This window comes from Drosophila serrata, unplaced genomic scaffold, assembly GCF_035046125.1.
Source record: "Drosophila serrata isolate PLE 108 unplaced genomic scaffold, ASM3504612v1 contig_66, whole genome shotgun sequence".
In the NCBI taxonomy this organism is placed as follows: Eukaryota; Metazoa; Arthropoda; class Insecta; order Diptera; family Drosophilidae; genus Drosophila; species Drosophila serrata.
Window position 1 is genome coordinate 123,337 of NW_028256964.1, and position 25,246 is coordinate 148,582.

Consider the following 25,246-nt stretch of genomic DNA (forward strand, 5'->3'; position numbering starts at 1 on the left):
TTTGTCATGAGGCGCAAAGCTTTCGATAGTTTTCAGAATCATAATTCATATCAAAGCGATAGTCAAAAAGCAATCGATAGAGCCGTCGATGTTTTGGCAGCTTTTGTTCCACCTCTAGTTTGATTGGCACAACAAAAGAAAAAAAGTTTGCAAGTTCCTGGCGCGTTCGTTTCTTGCTTCGTTCACCGAGTAAATAAGCCTTATTCATGCCAATTATAGTTGGCAAGTGTATATAAAACATAGAGTGAAGTGTAGAAAGCCCAAATTACAATGAAATAAAGCCAAATAGTGAAAATTAAAGTCTAAATAGCAAACGACAAACAAGTGCACAAAAGAAAATGAAAAAATGCCAATACAAAATACTGGCTGAGGGAGGAAGGCGTAAAGAGAGAATGCGCATTGTGTGTGTTGACCGAGAGTTCTCTCCCGTTATCACTTGCGCGGCAATTGTTATTGTTTCTGTTGTGAAGTTTTAAAATTCCTTAAGTTAAAGTTACTTCAACTTATCCTACACCTGTATACGCAAGAAAAGCGAGAGTGATCGCAAGTGTTTGGATCCAAAAATAGCTTTAGCGTCGATATTTGAAGGCCACCTGTCGGGTGCACCGCCTGGGGTATTTGCTGTTCAGTGATGTGTGAATCCGCAAAGAGAGCTTCTTTTGTTAATTTATCCGTATTGTTGATGTTTTTTCTGTGCTCAGTGGTGTTATTTAAATGATTTAATTAGTTTTTGGCCAAAACAATCAATGAAAAGAGCGCGAAAAAAGAACATAGATGGGGAGAGAGAGAACCAATTAGAGCTGCCACCACGTAAACGTTTTGGTCGTGAAATGGTTTCTGACTGCGTTAAAATCATAGAATACAAACTGTAGTGGGTATTAAATATTAAAAATTGAAAAATAGTTTGCTTAAATTATATATGACCATTATTTTTTCCAAATAAAGAAAAGGTATATTTCCATTCCGATTGGAGTATGGCAACCCTACTCCCAGCTGTTTGCTCTGCTCTCTTGCTCAATCTTTGCAATGTTAGCCAATTGGCTAGTTTTTAGCCAAACTAAAACCATAATAATATTTGGATTGGTTAGGCCTTAGCAGTTTTTTGTTATTTAAAATCAAATTTTAAGAAAGGCAGCTAAAACGTAATGAAAAAGATATAGAATCTTAGTTTCCGGAAGCTTGAAGTCTTTATTTTAATTTAGTTTGCCTTATTAAATGAATAATTAGCCAGATTTGGCTATTTTGGTAGGCAACACTGCTCTCTCTCCATTGTTGTCGCGTGCTCACCACCCCTTGCTCTCTCTCTCTTTCTCTCTCTTTTACCAAAGTCACTTTTGGCCAACACATACGCACACCTGCAGGTTCATTCTTTACCTGAATATTGCCGTGAGTAAGCGTTGTGGCTGAAAGCAAGCGCGTGTCGTGAATCGGAAAAACCGAGGCGGAGATAAAGAAAAGTTCATTATCAAATCCAGCCAGAACAACACGGATAATTGTGAAAAGCAAGCGGGAAGTGCAAGTGAAAAGTCCGAGCGGACCCTGCCCTTGAAAGTGTGTATGTGCTGGCCCCTCAAGTGTCTGTGTTTTCGGGTGCGTGCTTACGTGTGTGTCGGTGTGTGTGTGAGCGCCTCCAAAAGTGTTCAATGTAAAAATAAAATATCCGATTAGGTTTTTCTTTCAAGCACAACAAAAGCAACCTTGAAAAGGCAGCCGAGAATCGCTTTTCCTTCTGTCTTTCGTCTATTTTTACGCGTGTGGAAATGCCTGAATAGATTTTCAAGTGTCCAATCGGAAAACTCTCGTCGCGCAATTGGAAATACACCTTGGTCATTTCCCTCCGTCAACGTGTGTCGTCTGCATTTCCCATTTACATTCGGGGTGTGATCACGCATTCTTGAACCGAAAAGAAAAGTGTTCTTCACAATTGCGGTCAAAATAATAGTTGTGTTTTGAATGAGGCACCAATTAATGCTAATTAACTGCAACTTTCGTTCGCCAGGTAAGAAGCAAGGCAAAAGGAACTGACTTTACGCACAAAAAACAAAGCAAGCCTTAAAGCGCAGCAGAATGTGGAAAGCGTAGTAAAAAAAGGCAGTAGATAGACAGCACGCAACGAAGGCCGGAAAAACGTGTGGAAATGACTCGCTAATTAATTAGCTAAATAGGCATAGAAAAGCGGCGAAAGTAGGTGTACCTTCCTAGCACAAAACTAAAACAACAAAACACTCCGATTTGTTGCAAAATTTATACCAACCAAAAGGCTTAAGATGACATCATACGCAAATGACACAACTACCGCGGCAGCAGCACCACCAGCAACAACAACAACAACAGCGACTGCCACATCAGCTGGCGAAGCACCAGTGGGTGCAGGAGCAGCAACAACTACACCAGGCAATGCCTCCTTGCCAGCTGTTGGGGACATGGTCACAGCATCTGATTCATCCAAGGCCAAGAGCGGGGACAGCCTATCCATCGGACGAAGGGTGTATCCCGACGACGATGGCAACAGCAGCGATGGCCGAGAAAAGGCCGATACGACGCCAGAGAACCTCAAGAAAATTGCGGAAATCATTGACAGTCCGGATGGCTCCAATCCGGCCATTTCGCCGGTCTCCTTGTCACCCCGTCACGTCCAGCTCAGGAATCCAACAGCAAATCCCGGCTATGTAGGCCTCGGAGCAGCCATCGATGAGTCCAGCGGCAAGTTTTGCCTTGGAAAGCCGCCACCATCGCCGGCCGAGAAAGGTGAGTCTTTAAGGCTTTTTTATATAATTATATTTATAATTATAATAACCTGGGAAGTTCTTTTTTAAATAGGTAAATTTATCACAAATTATTTGAAGTTGGTTTTCAACAATTAAAGTTGGCATTACGCTATTTTCCATTCTCACCTAGCTTAGTTTATCTGTTTTTGCCATTAACATATAATGTTTTTGGCTTAAAATGATAATTAATAGGATATAAAATACTATGATAATTTTAACATACAAAAAGTTGGATAAAACGTACAAGGATATGAGTTAAATATGACGAAGATCATAGCCTAAATCTTCGTCATATTTAAATATATTATTATAGTAAATAGAAAAGATAGTATGGGTTTCTTAATAAAATGTCTTATAAAGTCAAGAAAGAGCCATGTTGAGGAAGGGTATAAATATATATAAACATCAGTAAACTGAAACCGCAACCAACCAACCAACATCGGCGACAATTGATGGCTAATTTAGCCACAATTTTTGTTGCTCCGGCTTTTTGTTGTTCCAGGTTGAGTGAGGCTTGTCTTTTGCTGTTTTGCTTCTTTTTTATTATTCATTTGAATTTTTAATGAAGTTATTTTGTGCGAGTCTCTGGCCACGACTAAGCGCAAATATTTATTGCAATAGTCATGCCTGGCAAACACACACACACACACACAGGTATAAAACACACCTCGTTTATGTTGTTGTTTGTATGTGCACAGTGGGCCGAAGCCGGTTGAAAAGCAAGTTCTTGATTCTGGTTCCAAGAAGAAAGTGGAACGGGATCAATAGCCCGCAAAAGCGACAAGTGACATCAGCTTAAGCGTATTTTTATATTTTTTTATGGCTCTGTGACACCAAACTAAGAAGTGGCTTTGTGTTTTCACCACAAGAAGTTTGCTAAATTGATTTAAGTCCTGATTAAACTAAGATAATGGAGTCTTTGATGAAAGAACTTCCTAACTAAAGATTTTCTCTTTACTTTGGAAACTCTAACAAATACGTAAACATTTTAAAATCTCAGGCAAATATTGATGTTTTTAAATTTAGCAAGATTCTCCCCTGTTTATTTTTCTTTAAGTAAATTTATGGTTGTTTCACATTCTTAAATTTTAGATTGATAGATTTATGTATCAGATTGAGAGCGAGCCAAGAAAACACCATTAACTAAGTGAATTCCAAATTCGATTTTTTTACAATGTTTATTAGGCAAAAGTTTAATGTTTACAAGACACAGAATCCTAGAATTTAAATTGGTTTGAATAGAAAAATAAAACACAATGGACATTAGATCAAAAATTTTAAAAAACATATTTAAGAACACTTAAAAACCTTTCTGCTTTTCTTAGAAAAGATACAAAGCCTTATAAGCCTTATTGTTTAAACAAGGCATCTGTTGAGGCAAGCAACTTTTATATAGATTAAAATTATGTATATAAGAAAACCATGTCGTTGCGAATATATAGCAGATTGCTTTTTCCCCCAGATCTGTTTACGTTTTCATTGAAAGATTTACGCCTGCATTTGTTCCTTTTGCTTTTTTCCATTAAATATTTCTGCTTAATATTGGCATATACAGATATAGTCTGGATCGGATCGTAGTAGCCTTGGATTGAGCAACAATCGCAGCTGGTGCTGAGTCACCACTTCACTTGGTCACAAATCTGTTTCACTTTTTTTGTTTGTTGTTTGAATTGCGTGCAGGGAATGAAAATGTGTGAGATAATGACACGACCGACAACCGGCTATAATTGTGTAAGATTTGGCAAGCTAACGAATCAAATCAAAATTGATAAACATTGGGAAATGGGGGAGATTTATGAAAAACAAATTGTCGCACTTGATGGGAGAGAGGTAATCAAGGGGCTGGAGGCCTGGGAATGTTTTGGGATTTATCTTTAAACTTATCTGTGGGTAATGGTTTTCTTAAAAAACATTCCTTTAAATGTAAGAATTTTCAAATTCAAATAACCACTTGATACTCTAAAAGTTTTTGGAAATGTCTTGACTTATTTCAACTCTAGTCACGTGCAACTTTTTCTTCTAGAATCAATTTGAATTCCTTATAGTTTCTTTACCTCTTAAAAACATATCTATCCAATATAAATGTGAGGCATTAATTCTTGGCCGACACCCAAAGAATCAAGCTAAAGAAATCGGAACAAATCTGTTTGGTTTTGGCCTTGTTCCCAAATTGATAATGTTGGGGCAAGCTTAATTGGTTGAATTATTACATTCTTGCCATCAACAAAAATTTAAAAATTTAAAGAATTTCTTAGCTGTCACAAAATAGAACTACATTTTTTGTACAAAAATAAGATTTTAGCGATCAATAATGATTAAATCGGTTATTTTTAGCAATGATCACTCTCTCTCTCTCTTTGGTGAGATATTTGTAACAAAAATTGATGATTGTTTTTTCTGAAAATCTCAATAAACTACTTCCCAACAATTTTCCTCTTCAACTCGATCTGAAGAGTGTGTTTATATATAATGGAATATCCCATATAAGCCAAACAATCGGCGATAACAAGGCGCACAACAAATGGCCACCAGTCGATGACCTCATTCACCGCCTGACAGATGATGATGATCACCGATGGCTTTCTCTGGTGTCGCCGAGTGCAAAAAAAGAAATATAAATAAATTGTTAATAACATTTATTTAAATGCGAGAAGTTGACCTCGACGGAAAGGCAACAAATTCGAAGCAAAAGCAACACAACCGAAAGGAAACCCAAAACTTTGTTATGTCTGATTGATCGGCGATGACGTAAGCTCATAATGCAATTAGTAAAACCCAATTGGAAACCAATTGGGGGACCTGTGGTCAGCGTGAGAGAATTGCTTATAGATTTCCGCTTTGCATTCGCACCGATTATCTCACACTGCACATTTGTAGGTACATATTATTGGCCAACAAAATTTGTTAACACTCGAAATTATGGCGAGTGAAAAGCAAACGATCGAAAATCACCAGGCGGTCACACAATTTTCCCCTGCTCGACTTTCTCATATAGAAACAAAGGTAGTTAAGGTGACCGACAGAGAAAAAATATATAGTTTTTTATTTAATATATACAGTGGGGCTCAGATTTATAGTTGTATAACACGCCACTGTTTAAAACTGGTTAATTTATCATTATCATTACTGGAAATGTATATAAAAAGGTTAATATATTAGGTGAAAAAGTATAAATACATTTTATACAATTATTTTGATACTTTTTCCCCCATAATATAAATATTTTAATATTAAATGAGATTATTTTTGATACTTGAACTTTCGATATACAAAATATTTTAATATATAACTTTCTAGGCAATTTTTATCCATGTTTTCTTAACAGATTTTTGTGTTTATTTTTTTCTTGATGAAAACTACTTTTAAGATAATTTCTATAGTTCATTTACTATTCCTTTGACCGCTACTGTATATGGCACTCGGACAACATTTTGTCTTTTATTTATTGCGAAAAGTAAAAGCGTCTAAAAAATAAAGCCCAACAAAAGACAATATTTTTTTTTATATTTTTTTTTTTTTTGTAGCAAACCACTCGACAACCGGCAATGGCAATAATAATATTAATAATGGCAATACCAAAGCCCAACAATTGTGCGTTGTGCCAACAGTTTTCAATTGTTGCTTCGGTGGTTCACTTGGCGGAAAGCTGAAAGCTGGCGGGGAGCATTTTCTGCGATAACTCGATAGAAGACATTTTATGGCCATGCACAGTGGGCAGCGTAATTACCGTTAGTCGTTACCTATTGTGGTCCATTGTCTATCGGTGATTACCTCGCACCGTGGAAGGGGGTGGTGGTGGGGGGAAATATTTCCTGCCAAATTGGATTGCAAATTCATTTTTAGCAAAACCGACAACCGAATAATGTCGTTCTAGATTCAAGCCAAGTTGGAACTTCCTGCAAATACATTAAAGTAAGAAATTGGCAGAAAATTGTATTATTTCTAAACGATTTATGGTCTAGTTGGGCCTTAAATAAGATCAGGAACTTGTGTAAAAATTATGGAAGAATTTAAATAACCAAATTCAAGTTATCGTCTATATAAGTTTATAAGAAATATGTAAACAAAGCATATATTTTGCAGTGTGTTTTCTTAGGCAATAAATAATAATAATAAACAATTAACTCCTATAAATAAACAAGTTATCTGGGATATGTGAGCTTAAGGTTCCCACATTTGTTTATAAGAAAACCGAGAACAAAGAAAATATAAACATTATTTTTAGCACCCTTTCAAGCTTCCTATAAGATAGATTCAACTGCATTTGAGGTTGATATTCGATAATCTCATCTAAGATACTATTACAGTAATAACTTAATTTACGCTTATCAAAAATGATTAAGTTTAATGCGGAACTGTTTTTACAAGTACTCATTAAAAATAATCATTGGATTTAAATACAATAATTTTCCAAAACGTTGAACTAAACGCACAACATTAAATATATAGTCATTTGACTCTTCATTAATCTCTTACTAGATATGATGTATAATTATTATATACCGCTTTCCTAACTATTAAGTGATATCTTTACTACGGTTTTATCTTTCCTATTTATATACTTTATCTATATTTTGTCACCTTGACTCTTAATTTAATTACCCATTCGAATATTGATTATAATGTTTGGTTTGCCAATTTCAATATTTTTTGGTTCGTGACCAAAAACTTGTTGAAAATACTGACTGCGAAATCTATGCTAAATATGGATTCAAGTAATTTGAGATATATATGTATGTACATATATATGTTTTCATTGGAAACGAAACGGGAAGTTTGTTAGAGCGTAAAAGTTTTTTTGTGGCCCCTTGGAACCCATCCCCCAAATTCGACCATCCATTCATTCCACTTGGCAAAATAAAAAAAGCCTGCAATTGACCGAAATCAGCGAACTCTAACCTTCACTTGCCGGGCAAAAGCCAGTCGACCGATTGCCTTATATAGTATGTACGTGTGGAAGCTCTACCCATCCATAGATCACGATTCTGAGACCCGGACCCCTATATGGTTCCACCTCCTCCCGCTCTATAGTACAATGTATTTGTGTGTGCCACTTCGCGTGGCAAAGCTTGGAAAGCAAATTGTTTGATTTTCTTTTGCTTGGCCACGGAAACGTATAGAAATTGTTGGCGGAAGCGGTGAGGGATCTGATCTAGATGCAGGTGGGCGTTAAACTGGGGGGGCCCTTGAATATGTGTAGCTAGATAAAAAGCTGGGGTATCATTGTTTCAGGGAGCTATATAACGTATATAGTTTAAATTTGTTTTTTTTTTAGGTCTGAAAATGGTGTTAATCTATTAGTTTTTGGAGTAGACTTTAAAAGGCTTTTAATGTTTCCCAAAACTTGTTTAAGAACATTTTAGATTAATGCGATAAATAAATTTGTATAATTCGGATTTCTATTATTTCATAAACATCTTCCGTATATACACAAAAATTATATCAATGCAAATTGCTGACTCACTTTACATTAGAATTAAGTTATATGGTTCATAAGAATAAGGGAATTAATAGATAAATAATAGCATAGTTAGGACTGATCCCTTCTATATTATCTATATACAATATATAATTGTCATGGTTAAGACTTACCCCAGTAGTTCTCCTTCCAGTGTAGAGTTAAATTCTTGGTGAGTCCAATTAGGCGCTTCTTCTTGGTCATAAAGATGTATTGTACACGTCAGTTGATATATTTGGGGTCGAATGGTAGTCACTATCACTGCCACTATCACTCTTCGATGTTAACAGGTGGGGGGTTGCGCACTGACTAAGGGGCGGCGCCGACTGCAGCGCCTCTATTTATAGTCCCCGAGCCAAGAGAATAGAGAGTGTGAGAGAGCGAGAGTGAAATGCATTCCTCTAGAGAAAGGCAGAGAGAGTTAGAGAGAAAGAGGCACCTCTAGAGCTCGCCAGAGCGAGAGAGCGAGAGTAAGGGGTATCTCTAGAGCTAGCCAGATAGAGGTAGGCATACCGAATAAGGGAGAGGGAGAAAGAGAGAGGGAGAGCTAGAGAAAGAGAAAGAGGGAAAACTTTATAGAGTAATTATTAGATTTAACATTAGAATATATTATTTTTTAAACAATTTATTTAATAGATATATATATTATTATTATATTATATTATATATTATTAGATTTAACATTAGAATACATTATTATTTAAGCAATTTGGCAAATTTTTCAAATAAATGTATACATTTATAAACAAATAAATATGTTAAAAGTTAATTAAATTAAGCTTCTTCTTGGTTGAAATACCCTCTAACTATATAGAGCCGTTCCTGTATCTTTCTCCACTATTCTATTGCAACTTTCTTGTATCTCTCTTTTTTGTAATGTTCCTCGCCTGCCCGCCACTTGAATTGTGTTGCTCTGGCGAGTTCAGTTTAATTTACGCCAGCAACTTAGTTTCGTTTTCACCGCATAAACGCTAATTATAAATGTAATAATAATAACTGTAAATAAATGCTAATTTAATTGTGTGTCTGCTCTCTTGCTTTTGCAGCAGCGGCGGCACAAAGCAGAGCCAACCAGCAACACCGGCAACAACTTGGCAACTCCTCAAAGTCAGCTCCCGATGAGGAGGAGAACTCGAGCGGATCGAATGCTACCACGAAAGCATCTCTGGCCTTCACCATTGACCACTTTGACGATGCCACGGAGAACGATGCAGCGGCTCAGGCGGCGCGCTACAAGAATATGATGGAGCGCTTCCAGAATCGTCACAAACGGGGTGCCTCCATGTCAAAGCTGGAGACGGAGAGGGATAACAACAACACCGCCACCACCACAACCTCAAACAGTGGACGACACTCACAGCGAAGCAGCTTGGATGCCGGAAGTAGCATGGCAGATGATATATCCTCCATGACAGCGGCCACACCATCCAGCGAACAAGCGCCACCGGTGCAGGTGAAGATGCGGGTGAGAGATCGCAGTGCGTCCCGTGTGAGAGATGCCTCCAAGCGGCACAGTTGGTCGCCAAGGAGCTCGGCGAATGCAGCAGAATCAGCGCAGCCGGCGGCACCAAGACCCGCTAGTAGATCCAAACTGCCAGCGCCACCGGCATCCACCAAGGGTACATCCAACTCGCTGGCCAATCGTACGACCAATCAGTTCACACCACGCTCCACGGCCATGCAGCTGGCCCTGCGCCAGGTGGAGATGCTGTGTCCAGAGCCACCGCTAGCGGATGGCAAAAATCTAGCAGATGATGCAGTGAGCGAGGCGGGAACATACACCCTCGACGGGGACAACTATACGGAAGAGCAAAAGGATCTCATGAACATTGATAGGAATGGAAAGAAGATAGGAGGAGGAGGTGGTGCTGGTGTCAAGATGCGGCCAAAACAATTGCCGGTCAAGGCGAATCGGGGTAGCAATGTCTTAGAAGTGAACTTCTACCATGAAACGCCGCTGCAGGAGCAACTGCCACCAGCTCAAAGAAGCTCCACAGGTGAGAATTTGTATAAGAACTAATAAGAAAGATATTAATAACCTATATTCCTATCACAGGTGCCTATTTGGATCAACTAAAGAGTCGCGTGCTCCGCCAGCCGGCTCCTCTTTCACCTCCCACTCCCCCATCGCCGGCAGCGGATGTGGGTTGCTTTACCAGTGTCACCACCAGTGGTGTGCTGGCCAAACAGCGTGCCCTGGACACACATCCCAAGCTCACCCGGCACTCGCACAGTCTGTCCACCTCGCAGATCGATAGCTCCGAGTATGTGAGCAATGAGGCCAAGTTAAGGCATACCCAGGCATTGGCTGGTTCGGCCACAGATCGCCAGAAGGCCGAATATCGCCTGAATGTGTTCACCACCAGTACCAATCAGCAACAGCAGCATCATCATCATCATCATCAGTTACCGGAGACACCCACAACGCCCACAAGCACATCTCAGGGATCAGAGGCTGCCCTGCTGCAGACGGCGCAGACCAAGCAGGATTGGATCCAGGAATGGGCACGTAATGCTCGAGCCCGTAGTCTGGCCCAGGATGTGAGTGGAACCAGTGCCAGTCGCCGGAAGCAGCAGCAACAGCAGCAGGCCCAAGCACAGGTGAGCTCCAGAACCAGTTTCGAAACGGGAAGATGAGTAAATTTGGATTTACATATATGGAAAAATACCATTTGCTTGGTGACTCACCATATAATCATTATGGGTAGCTTTGGGAATGAGAGGAATACGTATTAGTAACTTTAATTTATTTTAAATGAAATGTTTGCTTTATAATTTGATCATCTTAACGTAGAGTGTATTTACCTATTTATTTATTTGTTGCGTGGCATGGTCTTAACAAGTTAAGAGATTAGATTGCATATATAATGACTCATCATCGTTTTTAGTCTGGCAATAATTTTTGGCAAACAAACTAAAGTTTAAGCTCATAATTTTGGCTTCATTTCACACTATAAATTGTTTAATTCGAGTTTTATTGATTTTGTAATATATCTTTAAATTATTCTTCATTTAAAGCAAGCACACACCTTGCAGAAATAATTTTAATTGTATTTTTTAAAAACTAACTTAAATTTCCTCTTAAATTTCATTTTTTGTACATGGATTTTACATCAAGATGTAAAAACTCTACTACTTAGTGCAGACGCAAACCCATGCTTAAGGGAAAAGACTAAATCAGTAGCACGCTTTTATGGGCTCTTTAAAAAGTCTTAAAAATTGCTTTAAAATATAAATAATTATTTTATAATTAAATGTTGCAATATAAAAATATTTTTCAAATATAATTTGATATATTTTCAACCAAAATTCCCATATACTTGGGTTTTACAAATTTAAAACCATCTAATTCCTTTCATTTTTACCCTTTTCCAGCAACTAATGACACGCAGCTACAATTGCTCGGACACCGGAGGCGACTCCTTGACGGACGACAGCCTCAGCCTGTATAACCAGCAACAGCAACGTCAATATGCCGCAGCCGCCAAGCTCAATCGTAACTTGGCCGAGCGTTATCGCCTGCTGGGTGACTGTGACTACGCCAGCGATCCGGCGTTGTGCAGCCATGGTGGTCAGGGCGGGATGGAGCCACCTTATAAGCCACCCAAGAGCCCCAGTAAGATCCCCTCACCGCTGCACACGCTGGGACGTGCGCGCAGTGCCAGTCGCTCGCGGCCGCCAACGGATGCGTATTTGGAGCAAACAGCTGCCGCTATAAGCAACCTGCAGCAGTCACTCTCCCGCAGGAGTTCGGTCAAGTCACCGGCACAGAGCAGTCCACAGCATAGCCTGGAATCGGGCATGATGGGAGCGGGAGCAGGCGGTGGCTACAGGCGATCGCCGCTCCATCGAGCCCTCATGACCAGCAGCATCAATGAGGCGCAGTTGCAGTTGCTAACCAGTGGGGAGTATCTCCTCAAGCAGTTGCGTCGCCGCAAGAACTCCCTGGAGTATGATCCTGGCCAGGAGGTGGAGCAGGATGAGCCTGTTGCCCCTGCCAGCCCCTTGTCGCCGCTGCGTCGTTCGACCAGCTTCCAACAGCATCAGCAGCAGCAGCAGGGACAACATCCAGTGCGGCAGGCTCGACCCAATTTCCAGAACCTCTACACACCGCCCGCTGCCCGACATGCTCGCGCCCTGAGCACCGCCCACCAGCAGCAGCAGTTGAAGAAATCCGCCAGCAGCAATAATTTTGAGCAAGCCTACAGCGATTACGACAATGAGTTGCAGTACTATATTAACGATGAGGATGAAATGGGCACCACTGGGGCCTACTACTCCAGCAATGAGGAGGAGGACATGGAACAGGAACACGAAGGAACACAAGGTTCGGTGCCGCTGAGCAACACACGCATGAACAAGGCCCTGCTGATGCGGATAGAGAGGAGCAAGCAACGCGTAGCCGGCGGAGGATCACAGGCTCCAGTCAAACCCACTTCAGCGCCAGCTGCTGGCAAGCTGAGCGTTGCACAAAGTGGAGCTGGTCTGGTGGCCTGTCCCAACACGCCGGAGATGCCACGTCGTGGTATAAAAAGTGCGCCTAGGGCAGCGCCAGGATCCGGCGGCACTCGGAACACTCGTCAGTCCATGCCCAGGGAAACAAGTCTCAGTCGATTGGCCCAACAGGTGCCCAGTTCGCTGGCCAATGCCAAAAAGCAGCTACTGCAAACGGCCAATGCTGGTGTCAACTCCAATCCTGGCGGAGGTCAGCGTGTGCAGCCGAAATATCTAGACATCTCCAAGTACAAGTCAGCGCAGTCGAATAACTTTCTGCGAAAGAACGATTCCAAGAGCACCCTAAAGCCGGCCGATCAAATGAAACGCAGTCCCAGTGCCTCCTCCATGGGTCTCAGTCGCGGTGAGGGAACACGGGCGAGCAATCGGAGTGTGCGAAGTGCAGCCTCAGCCATGAATACCAGCACTACATCGTTGGGTGGTGGCACTACCGGAGGAAGAGCCTCTTCTGCCGTGCGACGTGATCTCTCAGGTTGGAAATACATGCATATCTTTATATTATTATCAAAAAATTATATATTTGTTTTCCTTTTACAGTTAACAAACAAAAGGAAGCCGAGATGGCCATGTGGAAGAGACGCTCGACCTATGATCCCATGAAGGCGGCCGCCGAGGATCGACGCAAGAAGGAGGAGGCCCGTCGTGCCCAAACCAACCAGGCTCAGCGACAGATGAACGATATGGCCGATGAGGAAGTGCCTTTCGAGAGGTAAATTAAATGGTCTTTGGGTTTTGTGTGTATAGCAAGATCCTTTGGTAGATAGGTCTCTCTTTTAGGTTACTATTTATAAAGTTTGTAACAATTTTAATAGAGGATCAGAGATAAATAGATCACTAGTTGATAGGTAATTTTGTTAGATATTTTGTTATAGATCAATTTTTGATATATTCTTTATGATATTAAGCGATATATCATATTGATATAAATCCTCTTGATATAAATCCCTAGTTAAGACCCAATCCAAAACTAAAAGACCTCCTGTTTCTATTTTTCATTTAAAATAAAACACTATTTACTATTTTTGGCAGATCGTTACTATTTTCAATTCAAGAATTCAACTAGAAAGGTATAAATAAATACAGAAAATATATTTTATATTTAAAGAGTAAAGCCATCAGCTAGACAAGCTAGATCCTACACTTTATTAATTAATGATCTTAATCTTAATGTATATTTGTGGCTATATATAATATATATGTGGTATATAAACGCAAAGCTTAGCTCTTTATTTAGGAAACTTAGAGTAATATTTTTGAAGTGAGTTTTAAATGATTTACAATATAGAGTATACATATATATTTTCAATTATGTGAACTTAATTTGTAACCTTTAATTTTGGTTCTTTTTTATTATTAGCTTAAGGTTATGGGTAATTTCGCGGCTAGAGGTAAAGGTGCGTTGTTCTGGATATAGACATATATATATTCGCTATAATCCAACTATCTCTCATGACTCACTCCTAGATGAAGCTCTTGATTTTTTCCTTTCATGATTTTAACTCTTAAGTAGTGGCTAAGAAGCGAGTTGTAAGCTAACACCGCTCAACTAAATCGGATGTATAGGAACTAAGTCGTAATTGATATCCAGCATTCTTGTACTTATAATTTTGCTAATTGATTTCTTCTCTTTAATTTCTGTACACCAAAAAAAAAATATATACACCAATACACCACGAAACACACCAACACTCCACCAACAATAACAATCGGTAGACCATCACGATCCCACTACCGCCGTGGACAGTTATGACCAACGGATGGTGTGCTAGTTACCGATTTCTGAGCCATCCAACCTCTACACAACCTAAACATTCAGTCGATTATCTTTCCACGAAACCGAAAAAAAAAAGAAAACCAAATACTTTCCACATGCCACGCGATCCAAACACGGTGCAAGCAGCAGCAGCGTCAGCAGCAGATTGTATCACTATAATCAAATTCTAGTGCCAGTTACAATCGCCGAATCGAATCGAATCCAATCGAACAACGATCAATTTGAAAAATGGATCTATCTTGGATAGTATCCACAAAAAATAATATATATATTTACGATTTTCCAATGCAACACGACAACTAAACAAAAGAAATATACAACGAGAGCCAAGCCAAAGCCAGCCGATGATCCGAATGCCAATGTAATAGAAAATTCTCTCAGTTGTAGTAAATACTATTGAACGTTGTTATATGCATAAATATCAATCATTTTGTTCTTCGTTTCGCCGTTGTGCAATTGTCTCGACCAATTTGTTCGTTCGTTCGTCAGTTTGTTAGTTCATTTGTCTTGCGTGTGCGGCTTCATTTGATTTTGTTTGGCTAAGCAATGAGTACGCGCCGTGAAATGCTCTCAAAGATTGCAATACTAACTGCATCGATCGATATATATACATATATATTAACTCATAAACATTGGCAGATCATTAGGGAAATTGTTAATATGGGGATTTAATCATTGATTGAAAGGTGTTGTATGAAGCCATCGTTTAAGACTTGTTTAAACTACTGATGGGATGATAGAAAAGTTCTATATATGTGTTTAATGTTATTACAACTAACTTATAACTTTATGTTTTTAATAAATTTGGGGATCTAAAAGACCCAAATAAGAGTTTTCATACCACTCCCTAGACAATACATTGTTAAAACCCCTTATACAATTTCCCATAAATCAAAACGCAAGCGTTTTTCCATTTAAAGTTTACAAAATTCTTTGTTACTTCTTCAAAATTGATGCAACCCTCTAATTTAACCAAGCATAAAACATACATAAGTATCTACTTTGTTGACTAATAGAATAATTCCTAAAAATGGTTTTTTGTAAAGTGTACAAATGTTTGTCCTGTTTAAAGCCTAACCGACATCACATTCTAACCAACCTAACCACTTAACCCCACATTAGCCAAGTCAGTAGACAGCCCAGCTAACACATAGACACCAATTTAAAAGCTTCCTTAGAAATCGCTAGACGAGTACTCTCGAGTGAAAGTGCCTCACATTCATATCGTCTAAATTGTTTGCATATAGAATTATGAATATACTGCATGCTTTAAATGATATAAAATATACTAATTGATGATTTTTTCACACACAGTGTGCTGCGTCCGGCCAACAATCTGACCATTACGAGCGGCGGCGTGAGCTACAGCCCGCGAAACTCCGTGGAAAACGACGCCTGGACGCTTGGTGAGTCCTCCGAATTTGGTGAATATCCCGATGACTATGATGAGAACGAGGAAGTGGATGAGGAGGAGGATGTGGATGTGGAGCATGACGATGACTATGTGGGCCAGGAGTCTGATGATGTTTTTGAAGCGGAATCCGGCGAAGCAGCAGCCCAGTAAGTGGGCCAACAGAAAATGAAATGAAACACACAAACCAGCAACAGTGATATATATAAATTCGATACATAACTATATATACTATATATACATATATATATATATGTACAACATATTGTATTTCTTAGCAATCAATGATGAAGCGATATAGGCATAACCTTCCCCGAGTTAATCAAGCTTCATTACTAGACTTAAAAGCTGGCATTATTATCCCCCTTTTCGGCTTGTTCGAATTATTTATTTAAAGTTTATAATTTGAAGTACCGAAAATCATCGAATAATCGTAATAAACGGAATATATGCCAAGTGAACAAGAGTTACTCACTTCTGATCTGTCCACAAAAAGCCATAGATGAGCTCTATACTCGCTAAAGTCAACTAACAAGAATCAGAGAATAACAGAAAAATATTTTTCAAAGCTTTGGGAAGTTTTCTTGTGAACACAACTAATTTTAAATTGATTATATTTTTAAAAACAGCTTCTATCATTGTCGGTTAGGGTGCAAACAATGAGGAAAAAATACTCAAATGTGTCCTAGGTTTAGTAAAGGGTTTGTGCTGAACAAACAATATTATTTTAAGAATTGCTGACCAAAAAGGAATTGAATTGATTTTGTAATTGGAATCTAAAGTGTAATGCGTTCATTAACAGACCCAAAACCTATCCTAGGATTCAGCAGAGAAGAAGTTACTCATAAAGTCTCATGTCTGTAGGTTTTTATATATGTACATTTATGCAAAAAACACTCGATGAAAGGAAGGTATGTGTAGCTTACATAACAAATTATTATGATATGGTATAATATATAGTTTTATACGTACATACAACAACACACACTAGCTGAGTATGTCTAGTTTAGTACTATATAAATGGAGCATATGTGGTATTCGCTTTTAAATCAGCTAAATTGTTAAAGTATTTATCCTTAAAACAAACTAAAAATGTTCAAGTATCAGGCAAACGGTGTCGGTGTCCATGTTGCAACTGCTCTTTGGATATTAATATATAAATATAGATATGGATTTGATTTTAAACATTTACAGCAGCAAGTATTTTAAACAATATACATTTAACTCCATAACGCCCAAGTCAGCTTAAGCAATAGACAATATATATTATACTATATAAATAAAGACTTCTTAGCAATTTCAAAATGTCCAACGAAACAGGTGTTCCAGGAGCAGTTGCCTGGTTTTAAATATTATTTTAAAATTAATACAACTAATTAACAGCCGTCGATAAAGATTTTTTTAAAATTGTATATTTTAAGTATTTAAACCGTGAGAGCGCAAGATGAACGAATTGTTTTCCGTATTGTGTCCTATTTTCTTGTTATTTTATTTCTCCAATAGTTTTAGATAAACAAAGAATAAACGAAGACAAAAATAAACAAAAAATTTAAAGAAACAAAAATTGTTGTTTTGAATGAAAATATTTTGCAGGTTCAACGTACTGGGATAAATTTAAAGGCGTTTATGAGTAATGAATACGTAAGACGTCTTTCGTATGGATATAAAAATATATGTTTTGTATGGAAACAATACGAATTTCAGAATCCTATATATTATAGCCTTTTCCAAGGGTATTATAAATTCAATCAGAATCAGTGAAGGAATAATTTCCGACCCTGCAAACCTTATATATTCTTGATTAGCATCAACCGCCGAATCGATCTAGCCATGTCCGAACGAAAAATAAATTTTCGATTTTTTTTTTTCAAAAAACGATAAGGGGTTACATCGTTCTTTTTTTTCAAATATGATTACATTTTTAATTTTTTTTAAATATTAAATTTGGTATGCAGATTTATTAACCTACTAAAAACTAACATAGGAACGCATTCCGAATTAAAATTAAAGCATCTTTAACTAAGTTATGAGGTTTTTTAACTTTATTTTTACACAAAAATTGTCATAAAAAAATATAGATAAATATTGATTTAAAATATGCGAATATTTGAAGCTTAGTTATGATTGATTTTTGATTCCATTCTTTAATTCAATTTGTAACTGAAAAGGTTTTAAACTTTATCTTCCCGAAATTAGTTTTCTTCCTTGTTTTTTAATTAACTTTTTTTTAATGTGCGTAAAATTAGTATTAAGAAAATTAAAGCTTTATTTTAACCAACTCAAAAAATACCTATCAGGAAACTTTAATAAAACTCTCAACCCCCCAGGTAAATATTTTTCCGCTGGGAAATGGAAAACATGAAAAACAAGAAAATTCCCGTGTCTGAATGATGTCCAGACTGAAACCATGACGGATGATAAAAAAACACAATACACAACTACTATATAAAGGAAAAAACATAGAGAGAGTAGAATGCTTTTACGGCAAGAGTTGGATGAAAAAGGTAAATAAAGTGAGGCAAAACTAATTAAATTATATGAAATAGAAATGTAAACAACAAGCTCCAGCTAAAACAAAATAAATAAAACAACCATTAATATGTATGCATAAAAAAACAAGCAAAACAAAGCGAAACAATTTCATGGTGGAAAAAACACCGAATCCGAAAATAAATTAAATTAAATATTTGTGCACATTTTTAGACTAATAAATATATAAATTAAATTTTCAACATTCTGATGGGTCAGCAAGAAATTTTGGCAATTCAATTTTTGACAAGAAAAAAATAGTTAATTAATAAATAAATGTTTTTATCATTGGATAGTTGTGATTTAGATTAGATTGTATAGTTTGTGGTTGTTTTTAGTTGATTAAAAAGTAGTTTATGCTTTAAATTTTTATATACAAAATTTTATAATATTTAATAGACACAAGATATTGAAGAAATTTAGTTTTAAAGAGGCTTTAATTTCCTGAAATCACCTGTTAGGCCATTTAGGGGAATTTTTCTTTATTTCCAAACCAAAAACAATAAAGAAAAGGAAGATCTTAAAGCACAACAAAAATATCTTATTAATTATCATGATTGTTATTAACCTTTGGATTGTTTATTGTTTGGCAACACGTCTGTTTTTCTGTCTACCTCATCATTTTCCCCATCAATTTCCATAGATGTATCCAATCCCATTCAGATTCTGAAGTGCCCTCTAAGCCCCGCACTATATAACCAAAAGATACAGATACAGATACATATATGTATCTTGAGGGGAACTTCATTACGAATATAGAAATGTTTGGGGCTGTTTGGGTTTAGTCTGGCACTTAAAAACCGTTTTATTTATGGGCTTTTATCATTTCAACTTTTTCCCAGGATTTTCTGATATCGCCATAAACAAATAATGCCTAATGTGCATTAACTCATAAACAATGCAAATCAGTATTTACCACAAGTGAGATGAGGCAAGAAATTCAGAATCAGAATCTTGGAATTTATTCACCACATTGCCACTGGGTACTTGAGGCCACTCTGGACTCTGGGCTCGTGATAAATGGAACTATATCCATCCATCTGCACCAAGGTCTAGGGGATATATGTGGAAGATTCTTCGGCTCAGCATTTTTCCGGGCCTCTTAGTGCGTCAATGAAGACTTTTCGGCTTCTCAATTGTTATTCCCTGAGTATTATATAGAGACATTTGTCACTTTTGCTGCCAGGAAATTATAAATATTAGGTATTATGATTTTATAGGATCTTCTGAAGAATTGACAGTACTGCAACCTAATTTTCTAAAAAATAAGCAAAGAATTTAATAATAAATTGTTTTTTTTTTTATTGTTCCGGATATAATCTCTTGAAATTATAGTATAAACTTCGATTATAGACATCAAACATGGGATGTTTCATTACAATATGTCTATAGTGCCATTTCTCTATCATAAGGATTATTATAGAGAGGATATAGCCAATGCCCAAGGCCACAAAGGAACTCCAGAATTTCTGTAGATTCATCAGTGCCTCCTGTTGGGCAGGAGCCTCTGCGGGCAATCGCTGTATGGCATCCTTGAGCCATTTGTTTATCAGACCTAAGAAGTTTGAAATTATATATCTTTATAATATATATTTCTCTATATGATTACCTACCCCCCTCAGCCAGGTGTTGTATAGAACTATCCACTCGTTTTCTTAAAGGCGAATTCTTTTCCATGGCCAGGACTACGGGCATATTGACCACACAATCCTTCATGATATGTAAAGTGGATCCGATACCAGATCCGGAATCGTCAGCCACTCGTAAATATCGCAAATAGAACTCATTGTCGTAGTAGGCACACTGACCCTTGGCTATACGTGCTGTCTTTGGGGGGTCTTTCATTATTATTGGCATTATTTTGTGGTTAATAAATAATTAAATAAATAAATTACATGGCTAATAGAGGGGGCTATGCGGTTTATATAAAAACCAAGTGTTGGTTTTCACACAGCTATTTTAACACCTGGGGAAATTATAGTTTGACACTATGCTAAATTTAAAGTTAAAGGTTAAAATTTATGAAAGAATAGTGAATGCTTTAAGCTTACAAAATCAATAGGTTAATATAGTAAATATTACATAAATTTGTTTATAAAATGCATTACATTGTCTTTCTATGTTTTCTATATAAAATTTCCTGTTTGTAATTCTCCAACTTATTAAAATACAAATAAAATCCATTAAGTAACCTAGATACTTTTCATATCAGCTCAGTTTACCTTGAAGGCTTAAAGAAATAATGACTCTAAATTAAAAATGTGGCCAAATAAGCTTATCAAAAAAGATAACACTCTAAAAAAACTAGTTAAATCTGGTTTTTGTTTTTACTAAATTGTGGTTTAAAGTTCATTGCTACGACATTTTGATAACGTCGGCACTAAGTTATATATCATGATAAGTAATTTAAGATCTTTGTTAAGAACTGATATGAATCGGACTTGTCCTAATTATTTTTAAATGATTTGTTGTGGTTTTTAGGGGGGAAAAAGATAATAAAAATAATAATAAATAGTATATATTATATATTTAAATATATTGTTTACCAGATCATCCATTTGGCTAATCACCTCCATTTTCTGGCCCACTTTTTGGGCCACCTCATCAGTGGCATCCAGGAAAAACTGACGATTTTCCGAGACACCAGCAGACGGTTGAATGTGGGAAAGCAGCAAATCCTCCAGGGTATCGATGGTAACTCTAAAAATATAAATAAAATAAATATATAGAAAAATGTATTACAAAATACATTAATATATATTTAAATGAAATTTCTTACCTCGCTGCAGGATTGGCCAAAATGGCAGTGAAACTGGCTCTATAGGTGGCCACCAGTAGGATGCAGTAGATCCAGTACCAACCCGTCAAAACCCTTAATGGCCAATTCCGGGGCATTCTAGGTAAGGCCACATAGAGGAGCATACTATACGTAAGCAATATGCAATTTGCATAATCATCAAAAAGATCACGAGCACTCCTAGATCCTTTAGAAGGACGATAACGAGCTATGGCTATCCTAAAGCTAAGCCGGCGATATATCTTTGGATCAAGGGGTACCCCATGGTTTCTTCTAAGGCAGCGAAAAAAACCCTTTGAACCACCTCTAGTAAGGATTGCATTCAAGAAACTGATGCCATAGAACACAGTGCCTACTATAAACAAGGAGAGCAGGACACCTGCCCACATGCCACCACTAAAGGGCAGGATAAAGGTCTGCCAGGAGTTATCCGTAGAGGATTCAGGTGTGAGAAAGGTCAAACAATCGAAATTGTGAGGTAAACTTAACTCTACAGATTGCAGATACACCTGAAACTGATGCAAGTCACCTATGGCAAAGCGAGCATTATGGGAAGCCTGAAAAGGAGAAGGGTATTGTTTAAATAAATGTTATTAAACTATAATATAAATCCAATACTCACCACCTCTTCTATAAGCAAGGAATCAATTCTGGTTTCATTTTCACTATATTCATTTCCATAACCATCTTCTCCTAGCTCCCATTCCGCATTTTCACTTTGATTTGATTTGTAGTAAATGGGTTTGAAATTTAAAGCCTTGCCCAGGGCATTCATGATCTCCACTTCAACGCCTTGGTAACTATTTGTGGTATTTAACCACATGACCATAGGGACATGCTCCGAAATGGCCACTGGGAGAGAGGCACCTGGAAGGGAGGAGAGATTTAAGGGATCTTAGATTATTATTTCAGGAAGAACTATATGGAATAACTACATAGTTTCTGCAAATATAAATGATAAATTTGTAGGGTTATAATGTTGTTTACCATATAAGTTACTTGTTTTATCTGCAAAAAGGTCTCTTCCATTGACACTTTTACCCGTTTCCCAGTTGGCAATATTTTTCAAAACCAAAACACCGCTTAAAATGCCAGGAAAAGCTATTGTAGAGATGATGAATCTGCTGAAATAAATATTAAATTAATTCTAAATAATGGATTTTTTGGATTCACATCGATCTCTGTGACTCACCTATTATCCAATTGCCTTTTAAGGAACACCGTGCCCAAGAACACACTCCACAAATGCAGCATATCCCTTTCAAAGAGTCTGGAGTCATGCAAAAGGATAAACTTGCTCTGGGCAACCAAGGACCTCTTGTCATAAATGTAACGTAGAAATCGCTGAACCTGCCAGCCATTAAGTATGGTAATCAGATTAAGTTCACAATCACTGGCCTTGATGGCCTCCAGGATAACCTCCGCTTGTTTAGAGGGACGCAGCAGATCCTCGCTGGCATTAATCCTTAAGACAAAAAAGGGAACAACCTGTCTTCCGGCTGCCTCAAAGAATCTCCTGTCATAGATGGAATAGTGAATCTCATCCGTGATGACACTGAAGCATCTCTTGACATTGGCTGCCCACAGAATCCGCTGGAGAAGCTCCTTCAAATGCAGCTCATAAGTGTCTAAAGGGAGTTGAGTTCCAAAGGAGCCGGAGTTGGTTAGGAAGCCTGTGGCCAACCGGAGGGATATGCAGATCCCAGCCAGGACACTCAGCCAGCGCATCCTTTCGCCTGCAAAGAGCAACTGTGGCCAGCGGTTCGTTAACCTGCTTACCGGTGGCACCCTCGGCTCCTCATTGCGTATGCAGATCTAATTAAACTTGTCTAAGCCCCCATGAACTGGGCAGACCCCCAGGACTGTCAGTCCTTCAGTCAGTTAGTCATTCCGTCAGTCAGTCACTCATCGGAGTGGGTTTTGGTCCGACCTGATTTACTCACATTTCAACTTTCCGTGAGGTCCAAGGTTATCTAATTAAAGTTTTCTGGCCCATAGGGAAATAAGTTTTTTGGCCAGGTAACAACATGATGGTTCAAGGTTGAAGGGAAATGAATACCTTGCATGTTTTCAAATGGGTTTTTGGGATTAAATAACCATAGGGAATTATATGCCTAAATAGAAGTTAAAGTTTATTGTATTTTATATAAACTATATTTATATTTGGTAGTTTTTATAATGTTATTCTAAAGAGTTACTCATCTTAATGCTATATAAGTCTTTAATTCAGCTTTAAATGTCTCAACAACTGTTTAGTTTTGGGTTATTTAAATTTCTTTAAAGTATATAGAAAATATTAAGATTTACACCCCATTTTAATCTAATTAAATGCACCCTTAAAGTAATTATCTTTTGCAAAATTCCCGTTTACTTTTACTTACTTTGATATATAACCACAGATATGGGTTACTTAAAAGAACCCTCACCACATGAGGTAAACCAAAACAAACCCTGCTAAAAACCCAACTGATCTAATTGATAAAAACCCAAACCAAACTCTAAACTAAACTCGAAACTCAAAACTCTAAACTCAAAACTTTAAGAAACTCAACAATCAAGCGTCATTAAATTTCATTTAATCAGTCTGTCCACTGATTGAGATCTATATGGCGAAAGTGGCTCTTCCCTTTTCGAACCGATCTTCTTCACTAATTCCGACGACAGTCTGACAATTGGATCAGACTAATTTATCATAAGACCATAACTAATCCCCTGTCTGTCCATCTTCATTAGGAGGGGAGGAAGTATTTGGGATGAAAGGGAAACTCTGGCTGGAGCCACTGATGATGATACTGCCATTTAGTCGCGAAATCAAGAAACAACAACAACGAATTGCGATCAACCGCAGTCAAGGCTCGGAGACACTAACGATATAGTAATGCGAACGACGATGTGTCACCATGTCAGTCCATCAGACCATCGGTCAGCCGATTAAAGCACCAGAAGCCGCATTCAAATACCCATTAATGTCAGCTCAAGTCAGACCGAGAGTCCGAAGCCAATCAGCCCAGTGCGGATGTGGACAGGTAACAGGTAACAGGTAATATTTATACATATATATATATATAGTATAGTGGCAAAGAATGGTCTTCTTCTGCGCTTTATTGTCGTGTAATTAACTTTTTCCGAATCGCCCGGATTTGGAATTGTTTGCACATAATTGCAATTTAATTATTTTTCCCTCGCTCGTTTCCCTTTTCATGTTTTTATGGATTTATGTTGGTCGCGCGGTCTGCTGGCCATTAGCCGGGCTAACAACAGGTAACACCCGAGCCCAAGATCCAGATACAAACCCGGCAGAACCTGGTAACCTGGCCGGAGCCCAGGTATGAGTAGGTAGCGCAGAAATCGATTTTGAGACACCCCCGGACACCGCTTCCCATGTCCAAGTGTCAGCCGGTGTGTTGGGTATGGTCTCTGGACCGGCACTTGGAGAAAATTATTATCAATATTGAGCTAAAATTGTATACATATGTATCAAATATTTCTTATTATGTAGTGTATAGTTTTTATATAATTATTATGATTGAATCTTCAAAAAAATTTACATTTTATCATATATTAATAGATATTTATATAAACTATTTAAAACACAAGGAAGCAACGGAAGTGTGTCATTGAATTTAAGATATTTTAAGAAATTTATCATAACTTAGCTTTAAATATTCGCATTCCTTGAATCAATATTTATCGATTATTTTATATGATAGTTTTTCCCAAAAACCAAAGTTTAAAAAACTCATAACTAAGCTAAAAAAGCATTAATTTTAATTCGGAAAGCATTCTTATGTTAGTTTTTATTAGGTTAATAAATCTGCATACTCAACTTAATATTACATTTTTTGACGATTTTTGAAAATTTAAACGATGTAACCCCTTATCTTTCTTTTTGAAATTTCAAAAATGTTTGAAAATTTATTATTTTACCGGACATAAATAGATCGATTCTCCTGTTGATGCTGATCAAGAATATATATGATTTATGAGGTCGGAA

General features: G+C 37.6%; 2 protein-coding genes across 24 annotated transcripts; one reads left to right on the forward strand and one right to left on the reverse strand.

Annotated features, from left to right (window-relative positions):
- The first annotated feature begins 61 nt into the window (after positions 1-61).
- Positions 62-17,490, forward strand: LOC110181222 (uncharacterized). Of its 23 annotated transcripts, none has more exons than XM_020948912.2 (7): positions 62-189; positions 2,000-2,748; positions 9,273-10,223; positions 10,283-10,827; positions 11,602-13,213; positions 13,279-13,450; positions 15,830-17,490. In XM_020948912.2, exons 2-7 carry the CDS (start codon positions 2,268-2,270, stop codon positions 16,077-16,079), a joined length of 4,011 nt encoding a protein of 1,336 aa, XP_020804571.2. In that variant the 5' UTR covers positions 62-189; positions 2,000-2,267; the 3' UTR covers positions 16,080-17,490. The 23 variants fall into 23 exon arrangements, with proteins under 23 accessions (XP_020804571.2, XP_020804573.2, XP_086693350.1 ...); XM_020948914.2 differs by having other exon boundaries at positions 9,276-10,223; XM_086837224.1 differs by lacking the exon at positions 15,830-17,490 and adding an exon at positions 14,455-14,851.
- A 2,249-nt stretch (positions 17,491-19,739) lies between these two features.
- On the reverse strand, positions 19,740-22,980 carry Ir68a (Ionotropic receptor 68a). Its single transcript, XM_020948969.2, has 7 exons — positions 22,445-22,980; positions 22,240-22,373; positions 21,875-22,119; positions 21,235-21,809; positions 21,002-21,155; positions 20,069-20,282; positions 19,740-20,010 (listed from the first exon to the last, which is right to left on the reverse strand). Exons 1-7 carry the CDS (start codon positions 22,978-22,980, stop codon positions 19,757-19,759), a joined length of 2,112 nt encoding a protein of 703 aa, XP_020804628.2. The 3' UTR covers positions 19,740-19,756.
- Positions 22,981-25,246: the final 2,266 nt, after the last annotated feature.

Bases quoted from the DNA above. Each gene is read 5' to 3' on its own strand.
- Ir68a (XM_020948969.2), bottom strand. From the start codon at position 22,980: ATGCGCTGGCTGAGTGTCCTGGCTGGGATCTGCATATCCCTCCGGTTG. The intron at 20,283-21,001 runs GTAAACAATATA...GACCCCCCAAAG, and splicing joins TTAGCCAAATGGATGATCTG to ACAGCACGTATAGCCAAGGG. The intron at 20,011-20,068 runs GTAGGTAATCAT...CAAACTTCTTAG, and splicing joins ACAACACCTGGCTGAGGGGG to GTCTGATAAACAAATGGCTC.
- LOC110181222 (XM_020948912.2), top strand. From the start codon at position 2,268: ATGACATCATACGCAAATGACACAACTACCGCGGCAGCAGCACCACCA. The intron at 13,214-13,278 runs GTTGGAAATACA...TTCCTTTTACAG, and splicing joins CGTGCGACGTGATCTCTCAG to TTAACAAACAAAAGGAAGCC. The intron at 13,451-15,829 runs GTAAATTAAATG...TTTCACACACAG, and splicing joins GAGGAAGTGCCTTTCGAGAG to TGTGCTGCGTCCGGCCAACA.